The sequence below is a fragment of the Heteronotia binoei genome, chromosome 16 (genome assembly GCF_032191835.1).
Source record: "Heteronotia binoei isolate CCM8104 ecotype False Entrance Well chromosome 16, APGP_CSIRO_Hbin_v1, whole genome shotgun sequence".
NCBI classification, from domain to species: domain Eukaryota; kingdom Metazoa; phylum Chordata; class Lepidosauria; order Squamata; family Gekkonidae; genus Heteronotia; species Heteronotia binoei.
In genome coordinates this window covers 756,767-782,683 of record NC_083238.1, presented here as the reverse complement: position 1 = coordinate 782,683, position 25,917 = coordinate 756,767, and the positions used below count along the sequence as shown (strand labels likewise).

Here is a 25,917-nt window from a genome sequence, read left to right as displayed (position 1 = left end):
CTGTCTCTGAACCAATGTGAAGGCATGTGTGCATAACAATGCAGAACATTGTGAGTGATGTACAGTTACCAAGTATGAATGTAAACTGTATCCAATGTTAAAATTCACTGTGGTTGGGTGCACTGGGTTCGATAGATTAGGAGGTGTGTTGGTTAAGGAATCTATCTTAACCCAGGTTGACAGCTCTGTAATGACAGCTGGTGATCTAGCCGGCATGCTAGGTCACAGTGACCTTATCAACAGGCTGGTTTGAGCCGGCTGAAGACAAGTGAAGGAACCTGCTGAGTCAGCATGAGAGTGGACTGCCAGGATTGGCCGACTGAACTATAAGTGGACTGTGTCTGTAATGCACAGGTCTCTCTTTGAGAGTGGACGTGCTGGCGAAGCATTTTGTTCCTGTGAGTAATATATTGGACTGCACTAGTGAGCACAAGTTGTATATACTGTAAATACACTACTTTGGCACTAGCTGCAGGTGTCTGGCTGATTTCTTTCCTGGAGCTCAGTGTCGGTCTCATCACACCGCTCCCTCTGCTAGCGCCCGCACCGACAGGGGAAGCTGGCACCTGGGTGAGAGACCCAGAACCAGTAAGCTTGTTGTGCTTGGCCAGCTCTCCCCATGTTGTTTGCGGCAGGGCTGGAGATCTGGCATCTGTAGATTGTGTGTTCTGTGGCAGGGAAGCTGGCACCTGGGTGAGAGACCCAGAACCAGCAGGCTTGTTGTGCTTGGCCAGCTCTCCCAGTGTTGTTTGGGGCAGGGCTGGAGAGCTGGCATCTGAGTTTGCTGTAGCCAGGTCTGCGGAGCGTGTTTTGTGTGGCAGTGACGTTGGCAACTGGGTTTATACTGGTTCCAGGCCTGCAAGGTTCATAAAGTAGATAGAGGGATGTAGTGCATTTGGGTCCTATAGAGATTATCTGGTGTGAAGTTAGGTTTGGCTTCGGGTGCCCCAGGGGAATTGGCCCCCCTGGTCCAATTTTTTTTTTTTTTTGGCCTTGTGGGTTTTGTGTGGGACAGTGCCCTGACGCTGCACAGCAGTTTGGGAGGCTCTCCTCAAAATCTCCTGCTCCCCAGAGCCACTTTTCCTACGACAATTACATTGAGGAAGTGGCTCTAATTGGTTTTTTCTCACCATTGGGAGCAGTGTTCCTTCTGGGGTGCCCACTGATGGGTGCAGTCTTTTTGGGCCAGGGAGGTTTCATGCTGGGGAGTCCCCTGAAGCTGCCCTGCAGTTTTGGGGTCTTTCCCTCAAACCCCCCTCTGGCCAGAGCCACTTTCCCCACAGCAATTATAGTGGAGGAAGTGGCTAATTGGGCTTTCACCATCATTGGTGGCAATGGGCCTTTTGGGGAGCCCAAACTTTGGGACTTGGGGGTTTTATAGCGGAGGGTTCCCTGCGGGTTCCCTGCGAGTTCCCTGCAGTTTTTGGGGCTCTCCCTCAAACCCACTGCCCCCCAGTAGCCTCTAATTATGCCCTACGTTGCCATTGATTTCAATGGCCCATAGGGTATAATGGTGGGATAGGGGCACCCTCTTTGGGTGCCCCTGGAATGGGACCCCCTGGCCCAATCTTTTTGGGACTTGAAGGGTTTGTAGGGAGAGTCCCTTGAAGGTCCCCTGCAAATTTGGGGGCTCTCCCTCAAACCCCCTCCCCTCCAGGTGGCTTCCAATATACCATATTTTGCCATTGATTCCAATGGCCATAGGGTATAACGGGGCCGTATATTCGGAAATAGCCACACATCTACCATATATGCGGCTATTCCGAGTACGGTAATAGGAAATACACGGTATTCCGTATCTTTTTGGCCCCGTGTATTTCCGAATCCGTGTAATTCCATATTTTTTTTTTGCACACCCCTAATTAGTATCTCAAGAGGTTATAACATCATTATAGTTTGCCATTTGAAGAAAAGAATACATTAAAATATAGTGAAAGATGGGTTAGTATATGTAATAAGATAAACAGCCAATGTCCCTATTTGAGTATGTCAGTACAAAAAACCAAAATATTCTGATACACTGTTCTAAAAGAGAAATACATTCTAGTTTGCCATTAGAAAAAAAGGGTACATTAAAATACAGTGGGAAATGGGTTAGTATATGTCATGAGATAAACAGCCCATATCCCTTATTTGAGTATATCAATACAAAAAACCAAAATATTCTGATACACTGTTCTAAAAGAGAACTACATTCTAGTTTGCCATTAGAAAAAAAGGGTACATTAAAATACAGTGGGAAATGGGTTAGTATATGTCATGAGATAAACAGCCCATATCCCTTATTTGAGTATATCAATACAAAAACCCAAAATATTCTAATACACTATTCTAAAAGAGAAATATATCCAGCTTACCTTGATTCATAGATCTTACATTCCACATTATTGTTCTTTGCAGCATCGGACTGTTCTTTCACCATCAGACACATCCACAGCTGAGTGTCCTTTCGGCTTTGGCCCAGCCGCTTCACTCTTTCTGTGGACTTGCCCAGTAGCATAGTGGGCACCTTCTGACCTGAGGGGCTCATCTTCCAGCGCCATATCTTTTAGCCTTGTGTTACTGTCTATGGGGTTTTCTTCACAAGGATACTGGAGTGGTTTGCCATTTCCTTCTCCAGTGGATCACATTTTGTCTGGGATCTCATCTGTGGCCTGTCTATCTTGGGTGGCCCTGCGTGGCATAGCCCTCACTGAACCGCACAAGCCCTCTCACCATGTCAAGGCAGTCCAGTTAACAATACCAAACAAACAAACACAAACCCCAATTTGTGATTCTTTAAATCTGCTAAAAACATTCCCATGACTCTACATACCAACTCATTGCCCACTTTCTCTGTATTTAAAGATGGCTTGCCATTCCAGTTTTGTCTGATGAAGTCTGCTTAAGAGCATACGAAAGCTTACATTCTGAATAAAACTTAGTTGGTCTTAAAGGTACCAGCACAATTTTAACAGAAAGGAAGAAGGCATTTTCATCCACCAATCTTGGTACCCAGCTCTGCAAAACACCCTACAGACGATAAATTGCAGAAAGTCACAGAACAACCAGTACATTCCACAGAACAATCAGCACAGTCAACAACCATCTTCCTTATCTTCACACCCCTTCCAACCCTCCCAGCAATTAACAAAGAACAATGGTCACATTCAACAGCCAGTTTCCTTATCACTACCCTTCCAGGAAGCCCCACCAAACAATGGGCACATCCACAAACCAATTGCCCTTCCACCACACCCCCTCCAGCCTAGAAATAGCAGCTCTCCAGCAGCCCTGGCCCCACTCAATGCACAGCAGCCAAGAAGGTCAGAGTGCCTGCTCCGGCTGCAACGCCACTGAGGATGTTCTCCGCAGCTGAGAACGAAATGTCTGGAAGGAAAACTTTCTCCAGTAGAACACGGCACTTGAGCCCGAAAGATTCTACAAACCCTAATGATGTTACCAGCCGTGAAAACCTGAAATCTTTGATAAAATGATAGTTGACATTATATATATAACACGACAGTCCACATAATGTATTTTTAGTGACAGGTTATAGTCTAAGCCAGGGGTGGCCAACGGTAGCTCTCCAGAAGTTTTTTGCCTACAACTCCCATCAGCCCCAGCCAGCATGGCCAATGGCTGGGGTTGATGGGAGTTGTAGGCAAAAAAAATCTGGAGAGTTACCATTGGCCACCCCTGGTCTAAGTGCTGTTTCTGGTTTGCTAATTTCACATGCTGAGTGCTCCATTTTGCTTCTTTTATGACTCCACATTGTGGCTTAGCAAACACAGCGATAGCAGCAGCAGTAGTCTTCACCAGTTGGGCGGGGAGTGGGGGAGCCAGACCACGAAAAACATGAGAAGCCTGAGCCCATCCTGGCCCTCTGCCAAGCATATTGGGGGCTGGAGAGGGGTAGGGGTGGGTAGAAGCCAGTTGCAGAGGCACACAGGCAGGTCTGGTGAGGCTACTGGCACTCGCTCTTCTCCCTCCCCTTCAATGGCAGCCTGAGCTGGTGGTGCCTTGGTGCCAGAGCCCTCTCTATGGCTCACAAAGGTAAACAACAACAAAAGCTCATAAAGGTTTACCTCAAAAAGGTAAACAAACAAAAAAGCATTTTCCCACTAGGCAGCTGTGTGTTCTTTAGAGGAGCCTTCAGTTGGCAGCTGCTGCAGTGCAAATTGCTGAGTGCGCCAAAGAGTTCTGATTTATAATTTTCTTAAAGAAGAGCATTGCTGGGTGAGATCCAATCCCAGAATCTAGTCCAGCATGTTTCCCTTTTCACCCCCTTGGCCACAAACCCCAGTTTTCATCCTAAAGTAGGGGATAGCTTCTTCTATGTGGAAACAACCTTCTGGTGAGTGAAAGTTCTGCTATATTTTAGATTTATTTTTAATTTTGTGACATCACACCCCACTAGTTTCCCCATTGGCACCCCCTGAGAATTTTCTGGCTACTGGTCTGGTTCAGAGGTAGTTATTTCAGTTTCTAAAGGTTGAGCCATACTTGTCAAGTGCTCCCCATACATCTTCAGGTCCCATCTTTAGGGGATCCCGAGGAGGGCTGTCCTATTTGTTTGTCAGGGTTCGGTTCCGAAGAGGAGACATCGGAGTCAACCATCAGTTCTGCCTCCCTCCTTTTGATTCCAAGGGAAGGGGCCTGCAACTCATCAAGGCCAATAGTAGGTAAGAAAACGAGTGGCACGGATAGAAGTAATCATTCGGGTCTGAATGTCAATTGAAGATGTTAGGGTGGGCACAGACCTGAACCTGAGCCAAAGTTCAAACTGAACTTTGCCCAGTTCGAGGCTTGGGAGGCATAGCGTGAAAACCACATGCTAGACACAGACCTCTTCGAGCTTTTAGCCTTGGCTCAGAAACTCGCTTGAGAACATAAGAACATAAGAACATAAGAGAAGCCATGTTGGATCAGGCCAACGGCCCATCAAGTCCAACACTCTGTGTCACACAGTGGCAAAAAATGTTATATACACACATACACTGTGGCTAATAGCCACTGATGGACCTGTGCTCCATACACTGTGGCTAATAGCCACTGATGGACCTGTGCTCCATACACTGTGGCTAATAGCCACTGATGGACCTGTGCTCCATATTTTTATCTAAACCCCTCTTGAAGGTGGCTATACTTGTGGCCGCCACCACCTCCTGTGGCAGTGAATTCCACATGTTAATCACCCTTTGGGTGAAGAAGTACTTCCTTTTATCCGTCTTAACCTGTCTGCTCAGCAATTTCATCGAATGCCCACGAGTTCTTGTATTGTGAGAAAGGGAGAAAAGTACTTCTTTCTCTACTTTCTCCATTCCATGCATTATCTTGTAAACTTCTATCATGTCACCCCGCAGTCGACGTTTCTCCAAGCTAAAGAGTCCCAAGTGTTTCAACCTTTCTTCATAGGGAAAGTGCTCCAGCCCTTTAATCATTCTAGTTGCCCTTCTCTGCACCTTCTCTAAAGCTATAATATCCTTTTTGAGGTGCGGCGACCAGAACTGCACACAGTACTCCAAATGAGACCGCACCATCGATTTATACAGGGGCATTATGATACTGGCTGATTTGTTTTCAATTCCCTTCCTAATAATTCCCAGCATGGCATTGGCCTTTTTTATTGCAAACGCACACTGTCTTGACACTTTCAGTGAGTTATCTATCATGACCCCAAGATCTCTCTCTTGATCAGTCTCTGCCAGTTCACACCCCATCAACTTGTATTTGTAGCTGGGATTCTTAGCCCCAATGTGCATTACTTTGCACTTGGCCACATTGAACCGCATCTGCCACGTTGACGCCCACTCACCCAGCCTCAACAGATCCCTTTGGAGTTCCTCACAATCCTCTCTGGTTCTCACCACCCTGAACAATTTAGTGTCATCCGCAAACTTGGCCACTTCACTGCTCACTCCGAACTCTAAATCATTTATGAACAAGTTAAAAAGCATGGGACCCAGTACCGAGCCCTGCGGCACCCCACTGCTTACCGTCCTCCACTGCGAAGACTGCCCATTTATACTCACTCTCTGCTTCCTATTACTCAGCCAGTTTTTGATCCACAAGAGGACCTGTCCTTTTACTCCATGATTCTCAAGAAATCCCACCCAGAAACATTCACGTGAAAAGGCTTGCAGAGGTACTATTTTGCAGCCCTGAAAACACACGTCAGGAGCCTCCCAAGCTTGTAGGCCGTGCTGGTTGCCAATAACAGACATCTGTCTCATAAGAACATAAGAGAAGCCATGTTGGATCAGGCCACGGCCCATCAAGTCCAACACTCTGTGTCACACAGTGGCAAAAAATGTTATATACACACATACACTGTGGCTAATAGCCACTGATGGACCTGTGCTCCATATTTTTATCTAAACCCCTCTTGAAGGTGGCTATACTTGTGGCCTCCACCACCTCCTGTGGCAGTGAATTCCACATGTTAATCACCCTTTGGGTGAAGAAGTACTTCCTTTTATCCGTTTTAACCTGTCTGCTCAGCAATTTCATCGAATGCCCACGAGTTCTTGTATTGTGAGAAAGGGAGAAAAGTACTTCTTTCTCTACTTTCTCCATTCCATGCATGATCTTGTAAACCTCTATCATGTCACCCCGCAGTCGACGTTTCTCCAAGCTAAAGAGTCCCAAGCGTTTCAACCTTTCTTCATAGGGAAAGTGCTCCAGCCCTTTAATCATTCTAGTTGCCCTTCTCTGCACCTTCTCTAAAGCTATAATATCCTTTTTGAGGTGCGGCAACCAGAACTGCACACAGTACTCCAAATGAGACCGCACCATCGATTTATACAGGGGCATTATGATACTGGCTGATTTGTTTTCAATTCCCTTCCTAATAATTCCCAGCATGGCATTGGCCTTTTTTATTGCAAACGCACACTGTCTTGACACTTTCAGTGAGTTATCTATCATGACCCCAAGATCTCTCTCTTGGTCAGTCTCTGCCAGTTCACACCCCATCAACTTGTATTTGTAGCTGGGATTCTTAGCCCCAATGTGCATTACTTTGCACTTGGCCACATTGAACCGCATCTGCCACGTTGACGCCCACTCACCCAGCCTCAACAGATCCCTTTGGAGTTCCTCACAATCCTCTCTGGTTCTCACCACCCTGAACAATTTAGTGTCATCCGCAAACTTGGCCACTTCACTGCTCACTCCCAACTCTAAATCATTTATGAACAAGTTAAAGAGCATGGGACCCAGTACCGAGCCCTGTGGCACCCCACTGCTTACCGTCCTCCACTGCGAAGACTGCCCATTTATACTCACTCTCTGCTTCCTATTACTCAGCCAGTTTTTGATCCACAAGAGGACCTGTCCTTTTACTCCATGATTCTCAAGCTTTCTAAGGAGCCTTTGATGAGGAACTTTATCAAAAGCTTCCTGGAAGTCAAGGTAAACAACATCTATCGGGTCTCCTTTGTCCACATGTTTGTTCACCCCCTCAAAGAAATGCAACAGGTTAGTGAGGCAAGATCTTCCCTTGCAGAACCCATGCTGAGTCTTCCTCAATAACCCGTGTTCATCAATGTGCCTACTCATTCTGTCCTTGATAATGGTTTCTACCAACTTTCCCGGTATTGAAGTCAGACTGACTGGCCTGTAATTTCCCGGATCTCCTCTGGAACCTTTTTTAAAGATGGGGGTGACATTTGCTACCTTCCAGTCCTCAGGAATGGAGGCAGATTTCAATGAAAGATTACAGATTTTTGTTAGAAGATCCACAAGTTCAACTTTGAGTTCCTTCAGAACTCTCGGATGTATGCCATCCGGACCTAACTTGTCCTGCTGGGTGGACACACAGCTGCCTAGTGGGAAAATGCTTTTTTGTTTGTTTACCTTTTTGAGGTAAACCTTTATGAGCTTTTGTTGTTGTTTACCTTTGTGAGCCATAGAGAGGGCTCTGGCACCAAGGCACCGGTCTCAACTTGTCCTGCTGGGAGGTGGGATATTTATAACTGATGGAGGTACACACATTGTCTTTGTTTGCTCATGTTGGGTTTTGGGAGAAAAGGGTGTCCTCATGACTGGGAAAGAACTTTGGTGCTGGGTGTGTATGTGTGTGGGAATTTACTGGATCTCCTGTTCATGATAAGCACTGTTATGCAAGACTTATTATTAGAAATATTAGTAGTAGTAGTCAGTCAGGGGCCAGGGAGCTTCAGCTTCCCTAAGGTTCCCTTGAAAAATCAGGGACCAACATATCTATGGAATCATCTCCTCTGGTAGATGGACATTACACTCTCAAGACAGCAATCTGTTAGTGGTCCCCAGTCCCAAGGATGCCTAGCTGGTCCCAACCTGGTGGAACTCTCTGTCAAATTCCATTAAGGCCCTGTGGGACCTTACGCAATTCTGCAGGGCCTGTAAGTCAGAGATGTTCCACCAGGCTTTCGACTGAGGACAGTGATGGTTCTATCTCAAGCTGGCACCCTTTTCTGTCTTTTGCTGCTGCTACTACTACCACTACTACTACCACTACCAACAACAATAATTGTTCCCAGTTACTGCCTCTGCCTGGGATTGCCTCAGTCTTTTATCTCTCCAAGAACCCTCCACACTTCTTCCTGTGTTTTCTCTGAATTGGTCCACTGGTATTCATAGGGGTTGACTTGCCTCCTGCCTGTGCATCTCCAATGCTCACCTCACTTCCTCTTGGGATTTGGCTGCTTGTACTGTTTCAGAGCAGCTGCCTAGGGTTGCCAAGCTGCTGAACCACAATACCTCCCACCTTCTTAGTTTTCGGTCTGATTTGGTCCACTGTGTCAAGATTTGGCTCTTGCCATGTTTTTGCCATGTTATAATGCATCTGCATTCTGATATGTTTTATAGTCCTACTAGGAGTAATGCCTGTTGTGGGAAAAAAATACAACAGGCTCTAGAAGGAGGCTCCCTGCCACCCTTGCTGTCTTCCCATCCACCTAAGTGAAGGTATTCACTTCCCCCCACCTTAAGGGGAGTTTATCTTTGCTATCTAGAGAGCAGTTGTAAATCTGTGTGATCTCCAGTGGTTCCCTAGGAGGAAACAGCATTGTACCTGTCTGAGGTTCCACTCCTCCTCAAACCCCACCCCTTAAATATCCATGAATTCCCTAACCTGGAGTTGGCAGCCTATCTCCTTCCCTTTATCTGCCCCTCTGACTTCAGCTTTCCATCTCCTTCTCCCTCCCTGCAGTTTCTATATAGGCTGTCTTTCTCCACAGTGCAGGGTGGGTAACCAAATCAGCTTACATAACTCTCTTCTGCCCCCTTTGATCTGAACAACAACTCTGTGAGGCAGGTTAGGCTGGAAGTCTATGACTGGTCTGAAATCAGTCAATCAGCTTCCACAGCATGGACCTGGGTCTGGCAGACCCCACTCTGAAGCCCTAACTCCTATGCCCTCCTCAAAGTCTACCACAGAATCTCCAGTAATTTCCCATCAACATGGAAAGATACCACTGAAGGCCTCTGCTCGAGTGTCTGTCACCCTTGCTGCCTTCCCACCCACTCAAGTGAAGGCATTCACTCCCCCCCCACACACCTCAAGGGGACCTGATATCTGCCATCTGGAGAGCAGTTGTAATTCTGAGTGATCTCCAGCCCTCACCTGGAGATTGGCAACAGTGGTTACCAGGAGGAAATTGTTGGTTTGGAATCTATGGCAGGAATGTCAAACATGCAGTTCAGGGGCTGAATCAAGCCCCCCGAAGGGCTCCTATCAGCCCCCTGAGTAACTGGCTGTCATCTGCTTCCTTCTCCTTCTCTCTTGGTTCATTCTGCATCACAGCTTGCTTTGCCAGGCTTCCTCAATCACACAGGAGCTACAGAGCAAAACCTCTATTTTCTCCATTGGCTGAGGCTCCCCCATTGGGGAGGAAGGGGGGAAGGCACAGCTTGTTTTTCCAGGCTCTCTCAGTTGCACAGCAGAGCTACTGAGCCAAGCCTCTCTTCCTTTTATTGGCTGATACTCCTCTCCCCAATCCCCTGGAGAAGGAAGGAAAGAACCAGAGCTTCCTTTGCCCGGTTCCCTGGATCCCATGGGAGAAATACAAAGAAAGCACCTTTAAGACCAATGAGTTCTAATGTTTTAATCATGTTTTAAGTTTTTAAAACATATATATATATTTGTGTTTGTCTGTGTTCTTTATAAAATTTATATCTCTGCTACCTAATCTTAAACAGGTACACACAAGGCCCAGCCTGACATGGCCTGGCCCAACCAGACATGGCCCGGCCCAACAAGGTCTCATTTATGTCAGATCTGGCCCTCATAACAAATGAGTTCGGCACCCCTGGTCTATGGCATTGTACCACTCTGAGGTCTCACACCTCAAACCCTGCCCTCTCCAGGCCCGGCCCCTTAAATCTCCAGGAATTTCCTAACCTGGAGTTGGCAATCCTAACGCCTTCCCTTTTTCTGCCCCTCTGACTTCAGCTTTCCACCACCTGTGCCCTTCCTGCAGCCTCTATATAGGAAAATTAGCTTTTCTTCACAGTGGAGGGGGGGAACCGAAGCACTTTACATCATTCTCTCCCCCCATGTAATCTGAACAACCACCCTGTGAGGCAGGTCAGGCTGGAAGTCTGTGACTGGTCTGAAATCAGTCAGTCAGCTTCCACAGCAAGGACCTGGGTCTGACAGACCCCACTCTAAAGCCCTAACTCCTATGCCCTCCTCAAAGTCCACCACAGAATCTCCAGCAATTTCTCACCAACCTGGAACTGGCAGCCATAGTCAGCACTGGGCCCAGTGAGTTCTGCCTCAGAGGCCTGTAGTGAGACCTTTCAGACCAACAGACTATCTCTGACAAACTGTTTAATAGGGAGGAGTCGTCAGCCATTACATCAGCTTACAGTATTCCCCTCTCCTCTCCCCCCTCCCTTTTATCTGAACAACAACAACCCTGTGAGGCAGGTTAGGCTGGTTTGAAATCACGCAGTCAAGCTTCTACAACCCTCACCTGGAGATTGGCAATAATAGTTCCCCAGGAGGAAAGGCTCCCCTCAGAGGCCTGTAGTGATACCTTTCAGACCAACAGTCTCTCTCTGACAGACTGTTTAATAGGAAGGGTTTAATAAATCCTATTTAATAGGGAGAAATCCTCAGCCATTACATCAGTTTACATCATTCTCCTCTCCTCTCCCCTCCCCCCTTTCATCTGAACAATAACTTGTGAGACAGTTTAGGCTGGTTTGAAATCACCCAGTCAGCTTCTACAGCCTTTGCCTGGAGATTGGCAACAGTGGTTCTCCAGGAGGAAAGGCCTCTCACTCATAGTCCATTCTGTCATATGAGCCCACTGTAGCCTAATTGGAATAGAAAGAGTGAAGAGTATTGGCAGGCGGAAAGGGTCCCTCCTTGCTGTGAATTAACATTTCTTTTGCCTCAGCTGCAGAGAAGGAACTCTACTGTTTTCTCATGAACACAGGCCCGTAGCTGGGGGGGGGAGGGGGCTGAGGGGCCAGGCACAACAAATATTTCCTGTTTTACACCCTCGCACCTCCCTGCCTGCTCTCAGACGGACTGTCCTGGACTTCCTATAACAGGCCCTGGGGAGAAGCAGTCCTGCTCAGTAAGCTCTCTGTCAGGAGATAACTGTCTCCGTCGAAGGTCAGTGACCTTCTGCTGGGGTTCTTGCCTGATGGGGCTGACGGTGGGCAGGGGAGAGTAGACTCAGCCAATGGCACAGCAGAGACAGTGTGAACCAATCCTGTGCAAGCCACATCTAACGAATGAAAATCCTCAGAATTGCCACCATGGTTGGGCTTTTATTTATATAACTGATGCTTTCAATTGTAGTCCATTTGCAGGCTCACATCTTTTGGTAACGTTGTATAAGTAACCTCTCTGCCTTGGCCAGTGGCACACGTTCTTTCACTGGCAGTGAAGGTCACCTGTTATCTGGCTGGCTGGCCGTTGCTTACTTTCACTTTTGAGGAAAGCTGTCTGAACTGGGCGGGAAGGGATGGGGAGGGGAGAGTGTCTGTCTTTGAATAATTGCCTGCCAGAATTTTTGCACCTAAATGTGTATGCTGTGAACATGCCAGTCATTGAATAAACCCTAATTTGATTTATATCAAAGAGGTGTGATTCATGACTGCTGAACAGAACTTGACACATAGCTAAAACTCACCTCCTCTATCTGCTGTGATCCTGTCCCCACACACCTCTGACACCATGAATGACCAAGACAAAGATGGGGAGGAAAAGAAGACTGTGCAGGCAACTCAAACTGAAGAAACCCCCGGCACTCCATATAAGGGACTGTAGGACCCACCACAGATGCCATGGTACGTCATAGCCAAAAGACAATCAAAGCCAGTGAGAGAATGGGACAACTCGCCAACCACAACCCCTAAATGGTGGCAACCATGACCCTCAGGGGTTAGAGGGCCAAAAGTTGCACAGCTACCAGCTGGATGAGTGACTCAGGAGAGGAGCAAGGGGCTGTTGGTGGATTACCTCAGAAAAAGAAAAGAGAAGCCCACTCCACAGAAATGGGTCAAGTGCTAATGGAAGTGCAGGAACTGGCCCAATCCTTAAGAGTGGAAATGATGACTATGGGGGACGTTTTTCTAGATGAAATTCAGACACTTAGCCCGCAACTGCAAGCCCTGCCAGCATAAGCATCCCCCGTCTGGGCATCCCCTGCCCAGGCACCACTGGGAGATGGACGTCTGGTCCTGGGATAGCCAGTGCTGCGGGGGGGGGGGGGAGAGCCAGGAGCTCCCATCTTCCTGGCAGGACTGGTGGTGCCAGCTCCTGTACAACCAAGTGTCCCAAGAGGCATTGTGTGGGCCGGACTTGTGGCTTCGAAAGACCCATGGGGGGGGGGGGGGAGGCTGAGGTTTGGAGGTGAAGTTTGATGGAGACCCAGACACACTGGGTTACTTCCTAGTTCAAGCTCAAGGCTACATGCAGGAATGGGAGCATCTCTTCCAGTCAGAAGCCAGCAAGGTGAACTATCTGGGGTCACGGTGGCTCAGGGATGGTGGCTCAGTGGTAGAGCATCTGCTTGGTAAGCAGAAGGTCCCAGGTTCAATCCCTGGCATCTCCAAAAAGGGTCCAGGCAAGTAGGCGTGAAAATCCTCAGCTTGAGACCCTGGAGAGCCGCTGCCAGTCTGAGAAGACAAGACTGACTTGGAAGGACCAAGGTCTGATTCAGTATAAGGCAGCTTCAAATGTTCAAAACTAGCCAGAGCATCTGCCAATTGGCATGTGACCCTGTATGAGGCTTGGGCGCTGGAACTGTGAAAAGCCAGTGGGTTCCTTCAAGCTCTTCGCTTACAATTCAAAGACCCACTCCAAGAGATGAGAAAACGAACGTCGCTGCAACGACTCTGTCAGGGAACAAAGTCAGTCTGTGAGTACTCAGTTGAATTCTGATCCTACGCTACCAAAGTTTGCAGGTGGGATAAGCAGATGAAGGTAGACCAATACCAGAGAGTCCTAGACTGAGAACTGATGCAAAATGGCTCAGACACCTTCTGGGATGGATCCAACTGGTGTGCGAAGTAGAGAACCGCCAACAAATGGTTGCATTACAAAGGCAACAGCAGTTGGGCCACAATGGTAAGGGGACTCAGTCCAGGGAGAGGGCGGGTGCAAAGAAGACCCCCGCCCAGACCAAATGAGAAAAAAGAATTAAACAAAAGCTGTGTTTCCAGTGTGGGGGTAAAAACTGCACTGCCATTGACTGCCCGGCCAGACCTCGAGTCCCCACAGTGGCCCAGAAGAAAGAAAATGGCAAGAAAAAGAAGAGAGGAGGGCAGCTTGATAGAGTAGGATGCAAGGGAGCTGATGGGGCAGCTGTGACCCTTCAACATTACACCAGACACCCCACTCTGAGCCAGCACTCTGTCATCCAGCAGGGAGAGCAGCAGTGAACAGCTGGCAAAAAATGACAATGACCTGCTGTAGCGGGCACAAGCCAGCAGATCTGAGGAGTTACCGCACCTCAAAGGGTGAGAACAACTGGAACTTTGTTTTTTATCCCCATTACTTTGATTAATCCAAAGTTGAAAAGGTTTATGCATATTAAGACTTTACTGGACTCAGGGTGTATCAGAGACTTAATCACTCCCTAAGTTGTGGTGGGGCTAGGATTAGAGACTAATGCCCTCCCGAAATGCATACAATTTGAACAAATGAATGGTACCACAATGAGAGGGAACCTGTGTACACAAGAAACTGAATCACTCCCCATTGGGTTAGGGCACCACTGGGAGGAATGGCCATTTGTAGTGCCCCCCCCCCAGCCAGCTTTGAGGTAATACTCGGGGTGGGATGTTTGGGAGACCATGATTCATATATGAAGTGATCAGTCCATAGTGTTTCCTGATGAATGGTTCAAAGAACATGTTTGGGTGGAGAAGCAGAAATTTTTGGAACTAAACTTAAAAGCATGGTTTCCTCCATCTGGCTAGCTTGCCCTATGCCACCCCCATGCTATTCCAGAAAAAGAAGGATGGGGGACTCAGGTTGTGTACAGATTACTGAAGCATCAATGCAGTGTCCATGTCAAATGCTTATCCAATTCCCCTGATAAGCATAGTAATACAGGGAAAATATTCATTAAATTGGATCTAAGAGATGCTTACTACTGAGTGTGCATAAGAGAAGGTAAGGAATGGAAAACTGCCTTTAACAGCCCCCTAGGACAGTTTGAATATTTGGTAACGCCACTGGATTATAAGGGTCTGTGGGGGGTGTTCATCTAGATGACATGTTAATTTATTCACAAGACATGGAGTCCTATGTCAAATTGGTGAGAGAGGTTCTTTCCACTCTGTAGCAGCATATATTATTTGCCAGGTTATCCAAATGTGAGTTTCACAAATCAGAATTAGATTTTTTTTGGTTACTGGGAGTCAAAGCATGGGCTGGGGATGGACCTGGAAAAGGTCAGAGCTGTGCTCGACTGGGAACCCCCCAGAACTCATCGTCAACTACAATCATTTTTGGGGTTTGCAAACTTTTACAGAGTATTCGTTAAGAACTTTCCTCAGGTAGCCTTGCCACTCACTGACCTGTAGAAAACTAAGGGGAAAGGACAAGAACATAAATGGCCTGGAGCTAAATTAGAATGGTTGGCAGAATGCCAAGAGGTGTTTGATCATTTGAAAAAACTTTCACCTCTGAGCCAGTGCTACAGCACCCAGACAAAAACAAAAAAATTGTGGTCCAATGTGATGTAGCCTGAGGGGCGTGGTTCGTTCAGCTGCAAGAGGGGGAGGATGGGTTGCTCTGTCCATGCACTTTTGTATCACAAAGGTTTGACTCCATGGAGCACAACTGTTCTGTATGGGACAAAGAAGCCTCCACCATTAAATTAGCCTTAATGATATGGAAGCAATTGCTGGAGGGCGTGAAAGTGCCTTTTGAAATTTGGACAGATTACAAAAATTTGGGGGCGCTAAAAACCTTGTGCAAATTAGGGACTAAACAAGTGAGGTGGGCAGAGTTTTTCTCCAAGTTCAGGTTCACTCTTGATAGCCACACTTTGAATTCAATAACTATTAAGGGCTAATAGAAATTTAAAGTAATAAAGTAATAAATAATAATATTCAGGTCCTAAAAGTTTGAAGTCTAAAAGACAAGCTAAGCATGCTTCTGCTTTTGTGAAGTTTGTGGTTAGCTCACCCAACAGACAGCTGAGGCCCACCCAATAAAGTGGATCTTTACAACACTAGACACCTAGCAGATAGAGGAACTTAAAGCAGTAAATAAAAAAGTAAAGGTAGTCCCCTGTGCAAGCACCAGTTGTTTTCGACTCTGGGGTGATGTTGCATCACAATGTTTTCACAGCAGACTTTTTATGGGGTGGTTTGCCATTGCCTTCCCCAGTCATCTACACTTTCCCCCCAGCAAGCTGGGTACTCATTTTACCGACCTCGGAAGGATGGAAGGCTGAGTCAACTTTAAGCCGGCTACCTGAACCCAGCTTCCATTGGGATCGAACTCAGGTCATGAGCAGAGAGCTTGGACTGCAGTACTGCAGCTTTACCACTCTGTGCCACGGGGCTGCAGTAAATAGAAAACCACAAAATGGCATAATACATGGATACATAGCCACCTGCAACTATGTGGGTGGCTCCTGGATGGGGCAGGAGGGTTGGCCCTGCCCAGTCATCACTGACACAGCCAGTAAAAGGAGGGTGGGCAGGGCCAGGTGGAACCAGGCCAGGTGGAACCACACAAGTGGCTCATGTGCCTGGCCAGGGTGGGTGGGTTTGTCCTACCCAGTGATCACATTTTCAGTCAGATGGCAGATGGTTTGGTCTATGCACTCCTTAAACCCATGTCTGACATCTCTCCCAAAAGCACTTTCTGGGGACAACTTGCTTCAGGCTCCATAACTCAGACCCCAAAATCCAATCTGCACATAACTTGTGAAGCATGTGGAGGAGCATCTCAGGGAGGTCCACTGCAAGTTGGATGGCTCTAGCTTACTCAGGGTCTGTTCTGTACACTCCTGAACCTGTTGTTTGATATCTCCCTGAAAAGCACTTTCCTGAGGTGCCTTATTTGGTGCTCTGTAACTCAGACCCCCAAAGTCCAATCTTCACCAAACTTGGTGGGCAGGTAGAGGCAAGTCAGCTGAAGATACCCTGCAACATTGAGGTCTCTAAGACCCCCAGGGGCATTTTTCATCCAAAACAGTTTACAAACTGGGCTTTCCCAGTTTTTGCCCATCCCGAAAAGATATCGTCCTATTCTTCCAGGTACCTCTGAGACACCTTGTGGGGGTTGGACAGCCATCTCATAGAGGGATGGTGCTGAGATCATGGAACTGTCTGCTTGGAGTCAACCTCTAATGGCACCTGGTCCTCTAGCAGCACATGGCCCAGGTTTGAAAGCTCCTTCTAGGATGCAGGTTGGGGATGATCTCCGATCCAGAGGCATTGCAGGTTTGTCTTGCAATGCTGGAGTAGGTTGCAGAGTTTCAACCAGTGCCTTATGCTGGGAGGAAGCTTTTTGCTTATCCTTCCCTTTCACTTTAACCTTCTTAGCAGGCAGCTCAGATGAGGCACGTTGTGTATAAGGTGAGTGTCAGCCAGAATGGGTCCTTTGAGAGCTTGGACTGGGGGATAGAGATATTCATGTAGAATTCAACAAAGTAGTCGCACGTGGCTTTTTGACAGTCTTAGAAGTTGGAGGATCTGAGGCTCTAAGTAACTCCTCCTAGAGTGCTGCCTTAAGTTTTGAAGCCCTATCTCCACAGGATTTGGGAGTAAATCTCTGGCAGCCTTGCAAGCGGACATGTTGTGTTTCTCCTCCAGACAAAACAGACATAAGTCATGCTCATCTGTTTGGGTCATGTTGGCATCACAGCAAGGCTTTTAAACAAAGCCTTCTGAGTCATTCTGAAGTGCTGAAGGTCCAAAGAACAACAGACACAAGACAATTCCTCACCAATGTTGAAGCTTGGAGATTCTCAAATGAGCAACATTCTCCTTCAGTGGAAGAAGAAGAAGAAGAATTGCAGATTTATACCCCGCCCTTCTCCCTGAATCAGAGACTCAGAGCGGCTTACAATCTCCTATGTCTTCTCCCCTCACAACAGACACCCTGTGAGGTGGGTGGGGCTGGAGAGGGCTCTCACAGCAGCTGCCCTTTCAAGGACAACCTCTGCCAGAGCTATGGCTGACCCAAGGCCATTCCAGCAGGTGTAAGTGGAGGAGTGGGGAATCAAACCTGGTTCTCCCAGATAAGAGTGCGCACACTTAACCACTACACCAAACTGGCTCTCAAGGAATTGAGGGTTGGGGCACTGCAGCATGGGAGCACATGGTTCCTCGGTGGGAACAAGTTCTATTCTGGCACACAGTGCCCCCTGGAGGCTCTCAGCTGCAAGAACCTGCTCATGCACAATATGGGACTGCAGAGAAGATCGACAATGAATCATAGCTACTACATAAACTTGTGAAGATATTAACATAGCATTCCTCCCAGGTATGTGAGGAGTTTTGAGATGAAAGTGGGGCTCCTAGGATGTAAAACAGAGCTAACTAGCTTCCAAAAATCATTCAGATTTCTATCACGTCCGGCAGCTTTGATTAGCTTTTACCAATTAGTGAGGCAAGTTTCTTCTTTACTCTTGTGTATAGCTTGTCTATAGGCATTTTTCCAAAATAAGAAAAGCTTGTAGTGTAATTGAAAAGCTAGCATGCCCGTATTCCATAAGTACCTGATAGCAAACTTTTTTAGACACTTACACTCAAGATTAAACCTGCTTTCTTTTTTTTTTGTAGGTTCAGTGTCAAGTCTGCTTTAAACTCTGGTCAAGCCTATACCTAACAGTGGCTCAGGAGAGAAGCATCCTGGGTGAAGCCAAACTGTATTCCATTGCTGCTAGCTTGAACTCTCCTCACCCCTCCTTTCCTTTGTTATGTAGTGTTGCTTTGAAATGGGAATATGTGAACGCTTTATCTGAGCCTTCTCAGGCCTGGCATCGGGGGAGGTTGGAGCCAGGGACGCTCAAGGCCGAAACGGGCCTGAGAACGAAGTAGTAACATCAAGGTGTGAATGTGCCCTGCATAGTGCCCCTCCCTCAAGAATCCCGTTGAAGTGTACCTTATATGATTGCATTCTACTGTATGATCTTTAGTCTTTCAATCTCAACATAGTCGAGAACAACAGTATCAATAAACTAGTTATTTTGTTTCAGCAAAGACTCGTTATTGAATCTGCCGAATTGACATTCAGAGCGTCAAGAGTGCCTCTTGCCATGATGTTTTGTAGTTGCTTCTGATTTCTGCTATGCTAGCCTACTATCTCTTTTGTAACAAGTCAAGCATACTTCTGCCTGGTCATAGAGACAGTCAAGGTCACTGGCTTGTCTACTGATGATTTTTGTGTGCACTTGCGAGGGGCCTGGGAACAGAACCTTGTGGGGAGGGATGGCTTGCTTCGGTGCCTTTCATTCAAAAGTGCAACAGACAGGTTAAGGAATATAAGTGTAGGGCCACTGCCTGCCATAATCAGTTTTTGCAAGAACCATCTTGCCCTATGGAAGTCAGTATTTCAATAAAGCCATTTTTGACGAATGATGAGTGTTGACAGCTGAATGACCGGGGACTTGACACAAAGTATGCAGGTAAGAAGTAGGAGTAGATCTGCTTTAGCTTACAGCAGCTATCATGCATGTGAGATCCTACTTTCCTTCCCTATTAGGAGCACAGTGTTCACCTGATAACATCAAGGTTCTACATAAAGTACAGTTTTCAGAACTCCATTTTACTATTCTCAATTTGTTATGGTCTTGACAGATGGGTATCAGATGACTATTTTAGGCATTTCCCCACACCATCACTCTTCTTCTCTCTTTCTGCCTCCCAACCCATCACTCTTTTTCTGCCCCATCACTTAATCAGCTGTCCACTTGCTTCCTACGCCTCACAGCAGCACTGGAAGTTCTCCAGGAATCACAATGGATCTTCCTGCTACAGACATCAATTCCCCTTAGAGTTGCCAGCTCCAGGTTAGGAAATTCCTGGAGATTTGGGGGTAGAGCTTTGGGACAATGAGGCTTGGGGAGGGAAACAACCTCAGTAGGATATAATGCCAGACTCCACTATCCAAAGCAGCCATCTCCAGAGGAAATGATTTCTGTCATCTGTAGAGCAGTTGTAATTCTAGGTGATCCCAGTTCACACCTGGAGGTTGGCAATGGTAGCTCTCATGGAGTAAATGACTGGTTTGGAGGGTGAAGTCTATGGTATTATACTACAATTATGTTTGCCCCGTTGTTCTAAAGATACTTTAACCAATAAGGCAGGTCTTAGATTAATTGAATTCTGCATAGCACACAATGCTATAATATTTAATGGTCTCTCCAAATTTCTGGCCACAATTGATTTTACTTTTTTTTCCACACAGGGTTGCAGTATGATAGATTTTTGTTTGGGTTCACCCAACCTTCTGTCATCTATTGATAACTTTTACATTGATTCGCGCACGGAAAGTGACCACTTGCCCCTAATTCTATCTTTAAGATTGGATCTGGAGGTTAATATGGTATCATCTTCCCAATCTGTGAAGGCCTCTGAAAATGTTCTAAAAAAAATCAAGTGGTCCCCGGCCCTAGAAAGGGAGTTTTCTTCCCTCTTTGGTTCTGAAGCACTGTGCAAATTAAAGGATTCAATCATAAATTCCAATTCAGATGATACAATCCTTTCAGGATTCTCATTATTAATTGATTACTGTAGTGCTAAAGCTAAACCTGTGATCTTGTCTAGGTCTAGTTTCTCTAGCTGGTTCAATACAGATTGTTTAGCTTGGAAACAAGAACTGAGAGCACAATTTAAAGAGGCCTGTCACTCCAAAGACCCAACAAAAATTAAAGCCTACACTGCTTGTAAAACAGCCTATCTGGAGCTTATTACATCCCAAAAAAAAGAGTTTTCTTTCAGAATAAATGGGACCAACTTTACCACTTGATAAAATCTAATGATAATAAGGCTTTCTGGAGAATCATTTCGGGTAATCTAAAAATCAATTCTGTTACTGACCCAAATATTTCTATGCAAACATGGGTTGATTACTTCTCTAACATTTTTGCTGCTCCATGTGTATTCCCTCCTATCTTAGCAAATCCCACAGTTACTGATATGCCGGTCTGGCACCCAGTAACTCTAGAGGAAATCAGTGATTTATTGAAGGATTTAAAAGCGGGTAAAGCACCAGGCCTTGATGGCCTTCCCGCTGAGGTATTCACAGAGTTTGCCGATTGGTGGCTCTTGCCCCTTGCAAAATTGTTCTCTTTCATTGATCTGCATGGCTCCATCCCAGTCTCTTGGCTTGATTCTATAATTATCCCAATATACAAAAGAGGGAGGTTGGAGTTACCAGAAAATTTCCACCCCATTAGTTTATTATCTATAGCGGGCAAATTGTATGCCAAACATTTAGAACTCCGATTAACTGACTGGATGCACCTAGGCAACATCATAGGTCCTGAACAGATTGGCTTCTCCAAAGGCAAATCTGCTATGGACCATTGCTGCACTCTGGCCTTCCTTGCTGAAAAATATATGCATACTGGGACAAAAAAATTATATGCTGCCTTCATCGATTTGAAGGGCACTTTTGATTCAATAGATAGAGCCCAACTATGGATTAAGCTAGGTTACCTGGGAATGGACCCTCGTCTGCTGTTTCTCTTGAGGAAACTTCATTCTAATACTTTTTGCCAAGTGAAATTTTCTTCTAGGGGTGACTTGACTAGCAAAATCCCAGTGTTAAAGGGGGTTAAACAAGGTTGCGTGCTGGCCCCGCATCTTTTTAATTTATTTTTAACTGACCTGGCTCAATTTTTGAACCCTATTAATGGTCATCCGCCTAAACTAGCAGGCCGAGCGGTCCCTTTATTACTTTATGCCGATGATACTACCATCCTCTCTTGCTCAAGTGTGGGCCTGCAAAGGTATTTGAATGACTTCTATGACTACTGTAATTGTAATTCACTCTCTATCAATTATGCCAAATCTAAAGTAGTTGTCTTTTCAAATTGCTGGCGCCCACAGAGATGGTTTATTGGCAACTCAACAATTGAGCAAACAAAATTTTTTAAATACTTGGGGATCACTTTTAAGCTGAGTTTTACATCGTAACAACACTGTCAACTTGGCTAAATGCTTGGCTACTCAAATTAAACAGTTTTTCTTTGCAAGGGGCAACCAATTTGTTCCAGCAGCAATTAAGGTGTTCAAAGCCAAAACGCTAGCCTAAATTCTCTATGGTATCCCTATATAGAACTCAGCATTTACCAGGACAGTGGAGGGCATTCAAGCCTCATTCTTTAGACAAATTCTTGGTATGCCAAAATGTGTGTCCTACTTTGCTCTCTGCTCTGAAGTGGGTGGGTCAGTCTCTGGTGGAGACAAAAGCCTGGATTGCAGTGTTTAAATTCTAGCTCAAAATTCACTTTAGAACAGATCCTAACAGCCTTCTTGATTGTATGAAAAGAGACCCATATATTTCATCCTGGACAGCAGTGCTTATGTCCAAACTTAATCAGTTGGGGATAGCTGATGATTTTTTTACTTCTGATGTGTCATATATCTTCAGATGTATTAAACTGAGACTGTGGAAGTTGGAGGAAACGAAACTACGGCCAACAGACCCTTATATTTTCTCCCCAGCTTCCTTAGGTCTTTATGCTTTCTGCGGCAAAATGCCCCATTATCTATCAGACTTAACCATTCCAAGTCATCGCAGGGCATTTATGTTGGCTAGACTAAATGCGTTTCCCTCCAAAGTTTTACATCGAGTCCATTTAGGCGACAGACTCTGTTACTGCTGAGTGAATATTCCCAACTCAATCCAAGTCATCGCAGGGCATTTAGTCTAAATGCGTTTCCCTCCAAAGTTTTACACTACACTCCTCAAACCCCACCTCTCAGGCTCTACCCTTCAAATGTCTGGGAATTTTCCAACCTGGAGTTATTTTCCTCTGTCTGCAGCCTTTGGTCTCTGCCACCCTCCTCCACAACCTCTAAGAAAACTACAGGCTTTCCCCACAGTGAGGAACAAAGCAGCTTACTTTATTTATGCACAACAATCCTATGAGGTAGGTTATGCTAAAAGTACGTGAGTGGTCCAAAATCACCCAGTCAGCTTCCACAACAAGACGGGAATCTGATCCTGCATCCTGCAGACTCTACTCTGAAGCTCTAACTGCTGCACCATACTGGCTTTCATAGGGTGGCTGCTGTTGAACAAGCAGCCAGGTCTAGTTATGTCATGCAAGTCAGGTAGCATCAAGTCACTCAGAGAGTGCTGCCAGAACTAGAGTTGCCAAGGTTCTCAGGCTGCTTTGTCACTGCTGCAGCCCCCAGGCTCTCCAGCAGCCCCCAGGCCCATTCTAGCCTCTAGGATCTCAGGCAGCCGCCACCCAGTCTGGTGCAGCTCCTAGGCTGCTTCATTGCTGCTGTGGTTCCTGGGCTCTGTGGCAGCTGCTGCCTGGTGTCGCTCTTGGGCTGCTTTGTTGCTGCCATGATCCCTGGGCTCTCTGGCAGCTGCCACCTAGCAAGGACCCTGGGCTGCTTCACCAACAGCACCACCATCACCAGGTCCACCATGGTTCCCAGATTCCAGCACACAATGAATTTTTTTGGGGAGATATAACTCCTCCCCTTTTTTTACATTTCAATTTTTATTTTTTGCAAACATGGGGGTGTGTCCCAAGTTTGCTGAAAAATCTGCTTAGCCATTGTGTGGCCTTGATCCATGGATTTAACTATCTGCAGATGGGGGCTCTGGGTGGCTATTAGAATATAAGATATAGCATACACAATTGCATAGACTACAATTGTATTCTCTTTATAAAAGTACTTTCCGGAATCACTCAGTTCTTCTTAAGAATGGCAGAAGAGTTAAAGGTGAGATGGATGGATGGATCTTCACAAGACAGTATTCATGGCTTCACTTTTTTATATCTAACCCCCCTGTACAGTGTACTGGAAAAGGAACTGTGAATGTGTTCAGAGTGTTGTCAACTATTGTCACTGCTGAGCTGAAAATCAGCACACTCCCAAGTTGGATGTAATACAAAGCAACGTTTTGTATTTTGAGAGTGGTGAATCTTTGCATCTTACAACTGAAGTTTATGTAGCAGATTATGCTATTAAGAAGTATCCAAGAGTTTCTCTCTCTCTCTCTCTCTAAACATAGTCCTGTTTGCCAGTTTGCTCTTCTATTCCCCCCCCCCCAAGCTTTTCATATGTGTATGTGTGTGTATGTTTTCAGACCATTGTGGTCAGGAAAACTAAAAAAATTGTGATAACAAAGACAATAAATGATACAGTATGTAGAGAAGGGGACCACCCCATGCAATTAAGAAGCCAAGATGCAACAAAAACCTGGTGAGGGAAAGCCCCAATATATGGATGAACACAGACATTTGTTGTTCCAAAGGCAGCAAGATCTTTCCTTCAGATTAGAAACTGTTTGTCTATTTATATTCAAGGGTTGGTGATACAAGCATAATTATTTTATATTGGGGCATTACTTACATTCTCTATGAATACGTATGCATTCATTTTGTATATTAATGAAAATGGCATTTCAGAATATGCTAAAATTCTCCTTTGCTTTCTTGATGCCTACACCTCAATACTTACTTGAGGAGGTCTTTGTCCTTGTTCAGGTGCTGGAAAAAGGAAGGCTCACAGATGAGCTGGTTTTCTTGACAAACCTGCTTACATGATTTCCCAGGGCCAGCAATTTTAACCTGCAGGGCACTTAATGGGGGCCACATCACTTGTCCATGGCAAAAATCCTGCAAGAATACAGAGCATTTCATGACAAAAGAAATCACTCTAATGATGCTTTCCCATTTAATATACTGTCATTAGAAGCTGCATATAATCTAAAGGAAAATAAGTGCATGTTATTGGAGCAGATCCAAAGGCCCTATGAGGCCTCTGTCAAATTTATACACTCATTTTGTCTCTAAGTAAATGCTGCTCAGTATAGGTTGTGGTTCCTATGGGTTACAAAGTGTTTTAAATGTTCTTATTCTCACAGCCCAAATTGAAAGAGTAGTTCAATCACATGTTCTATCTTGAAACAAGGATCATATAAAGCAAATGGAAATATACTCAGTATTTACTTCTATCACTACTGAAGATGGGTGACCTCAAAATAGCTGTCTTACTGCAAAGGAACTTCAAGAACAGAATGGAGAGAGAAACTGCTGAATTACAAATTATTATGAACCTTGGAACAAGCACCTCCCCAGGACTGAACAGGGATATTGGTTTTGTATCTCATTACAGGTGCTAAACCCACTCTCAGAGCTTCAAGAACAGAATGGACAGGGGAATTGCTGAATTACAAGCTATTATGAACCTTGGAACAAGCACCTCCCCAGGACTGAACAGGGATATTGGTTTTTTATCTCATTACAGGTGCTAAACCCACTCTCAGAGCTTCAAGAACAGAATGGACAGGGGAATTGCTAAATTACAAGCTATTATGAACCTTGGAACAAGCACCTCCCCAGGACTGAACAGGGATATTGGTTTTTTATCTCATTACAGGTGCTAAACCCACTCTCAGAGCTTCAAGAACAGAATGGAGAGGGGAATTGCTGAATTACAAGCTATTATGAACCTTGGAACAAACACCTCCCCAGGACTGAACAGAGATGTTTTATTTATTTTTATCTCATTACATATGCTAAACCCTCTTTCACCAAGTATAGCGATATATCCACAGTATTCCAATGTTGTATTTTTCTGTTAGGACAGTATTATCAGAATAATGCTTTTGTACTGACATACTCAAACAAGGGATATTGGCTGTTTATCTCATTACATATACTAAACCCATCTTTCACTATATTTTAAAGTATTTTGTTCTATAGGAGAGAAAGACTGACCAGATCTTAAGAAGTTTGAATAGGGTTGAATATGCAGGTTTATCTGCAAGTCAGCTGTACTCCTACTGGTTTGTTTATTTATTTACTTAAGACATTTATGAGCTGCCTTTCTCTCTTGAGAAACTCAAGGCAGCTTACAAAATAAATACAACATTATAAAAATAATAAAAACAACAATTATAAAACCCATAAAAGTCAGTTAAAAAAACTCCAATTATGACTGCCAACAATAAAAGTTTACTATCTTCGCATTATCATTTAGTACAACTACGGCTCGGGAGTAGGGGTGTGCATTCGGTTCGGCCGAACCATATATACAGCCGAATCAACACTGATTCGGCTGTATACGGAATTGGCCGTAGCCGATTCCCATTGCCGCCTATTATGTGGCAGCCGAATACAGCTCGCTGTATACTGCCGAATAGCTATTCGGAAGTATACGGCTGTCAATGGAAAAGGCGGGAAAGTAGCTTCTGCAGCCTCAGTGGAGCTGCTTGCCTACTTTCCCGCCTTTAGTGGCCTCTTCCCACCTCTCCCATAGCCGCCC

At 45.6% G+C, this 25,917-nt stretch overlaps 1 protein-coding gene across 1 annotated transcript in view; it reads right to left on the bottom strand.

Moving 5' to 3' along the window:
- Positions 1-25,917, bottom strand: part of MGAT5 (alpha-1,6-mannosylglycoprotein 6-beta-N-acetylglucosaminyltransferase) — a 480,616-nt gene that overhangs the window by 8,561 nt on the left and 446,138 nt on the right. The window contains exon 16 of the mRNA XM_060256988.1: positions 24,109-24,266. Within this exon, the coding sequence (XP_060112971.1) occupies positions 24,109-24,266 (158 nt within the window). The remainder of the gene's footprint in view (positions 1-24,108; positions 24,267-25,917) is intronic.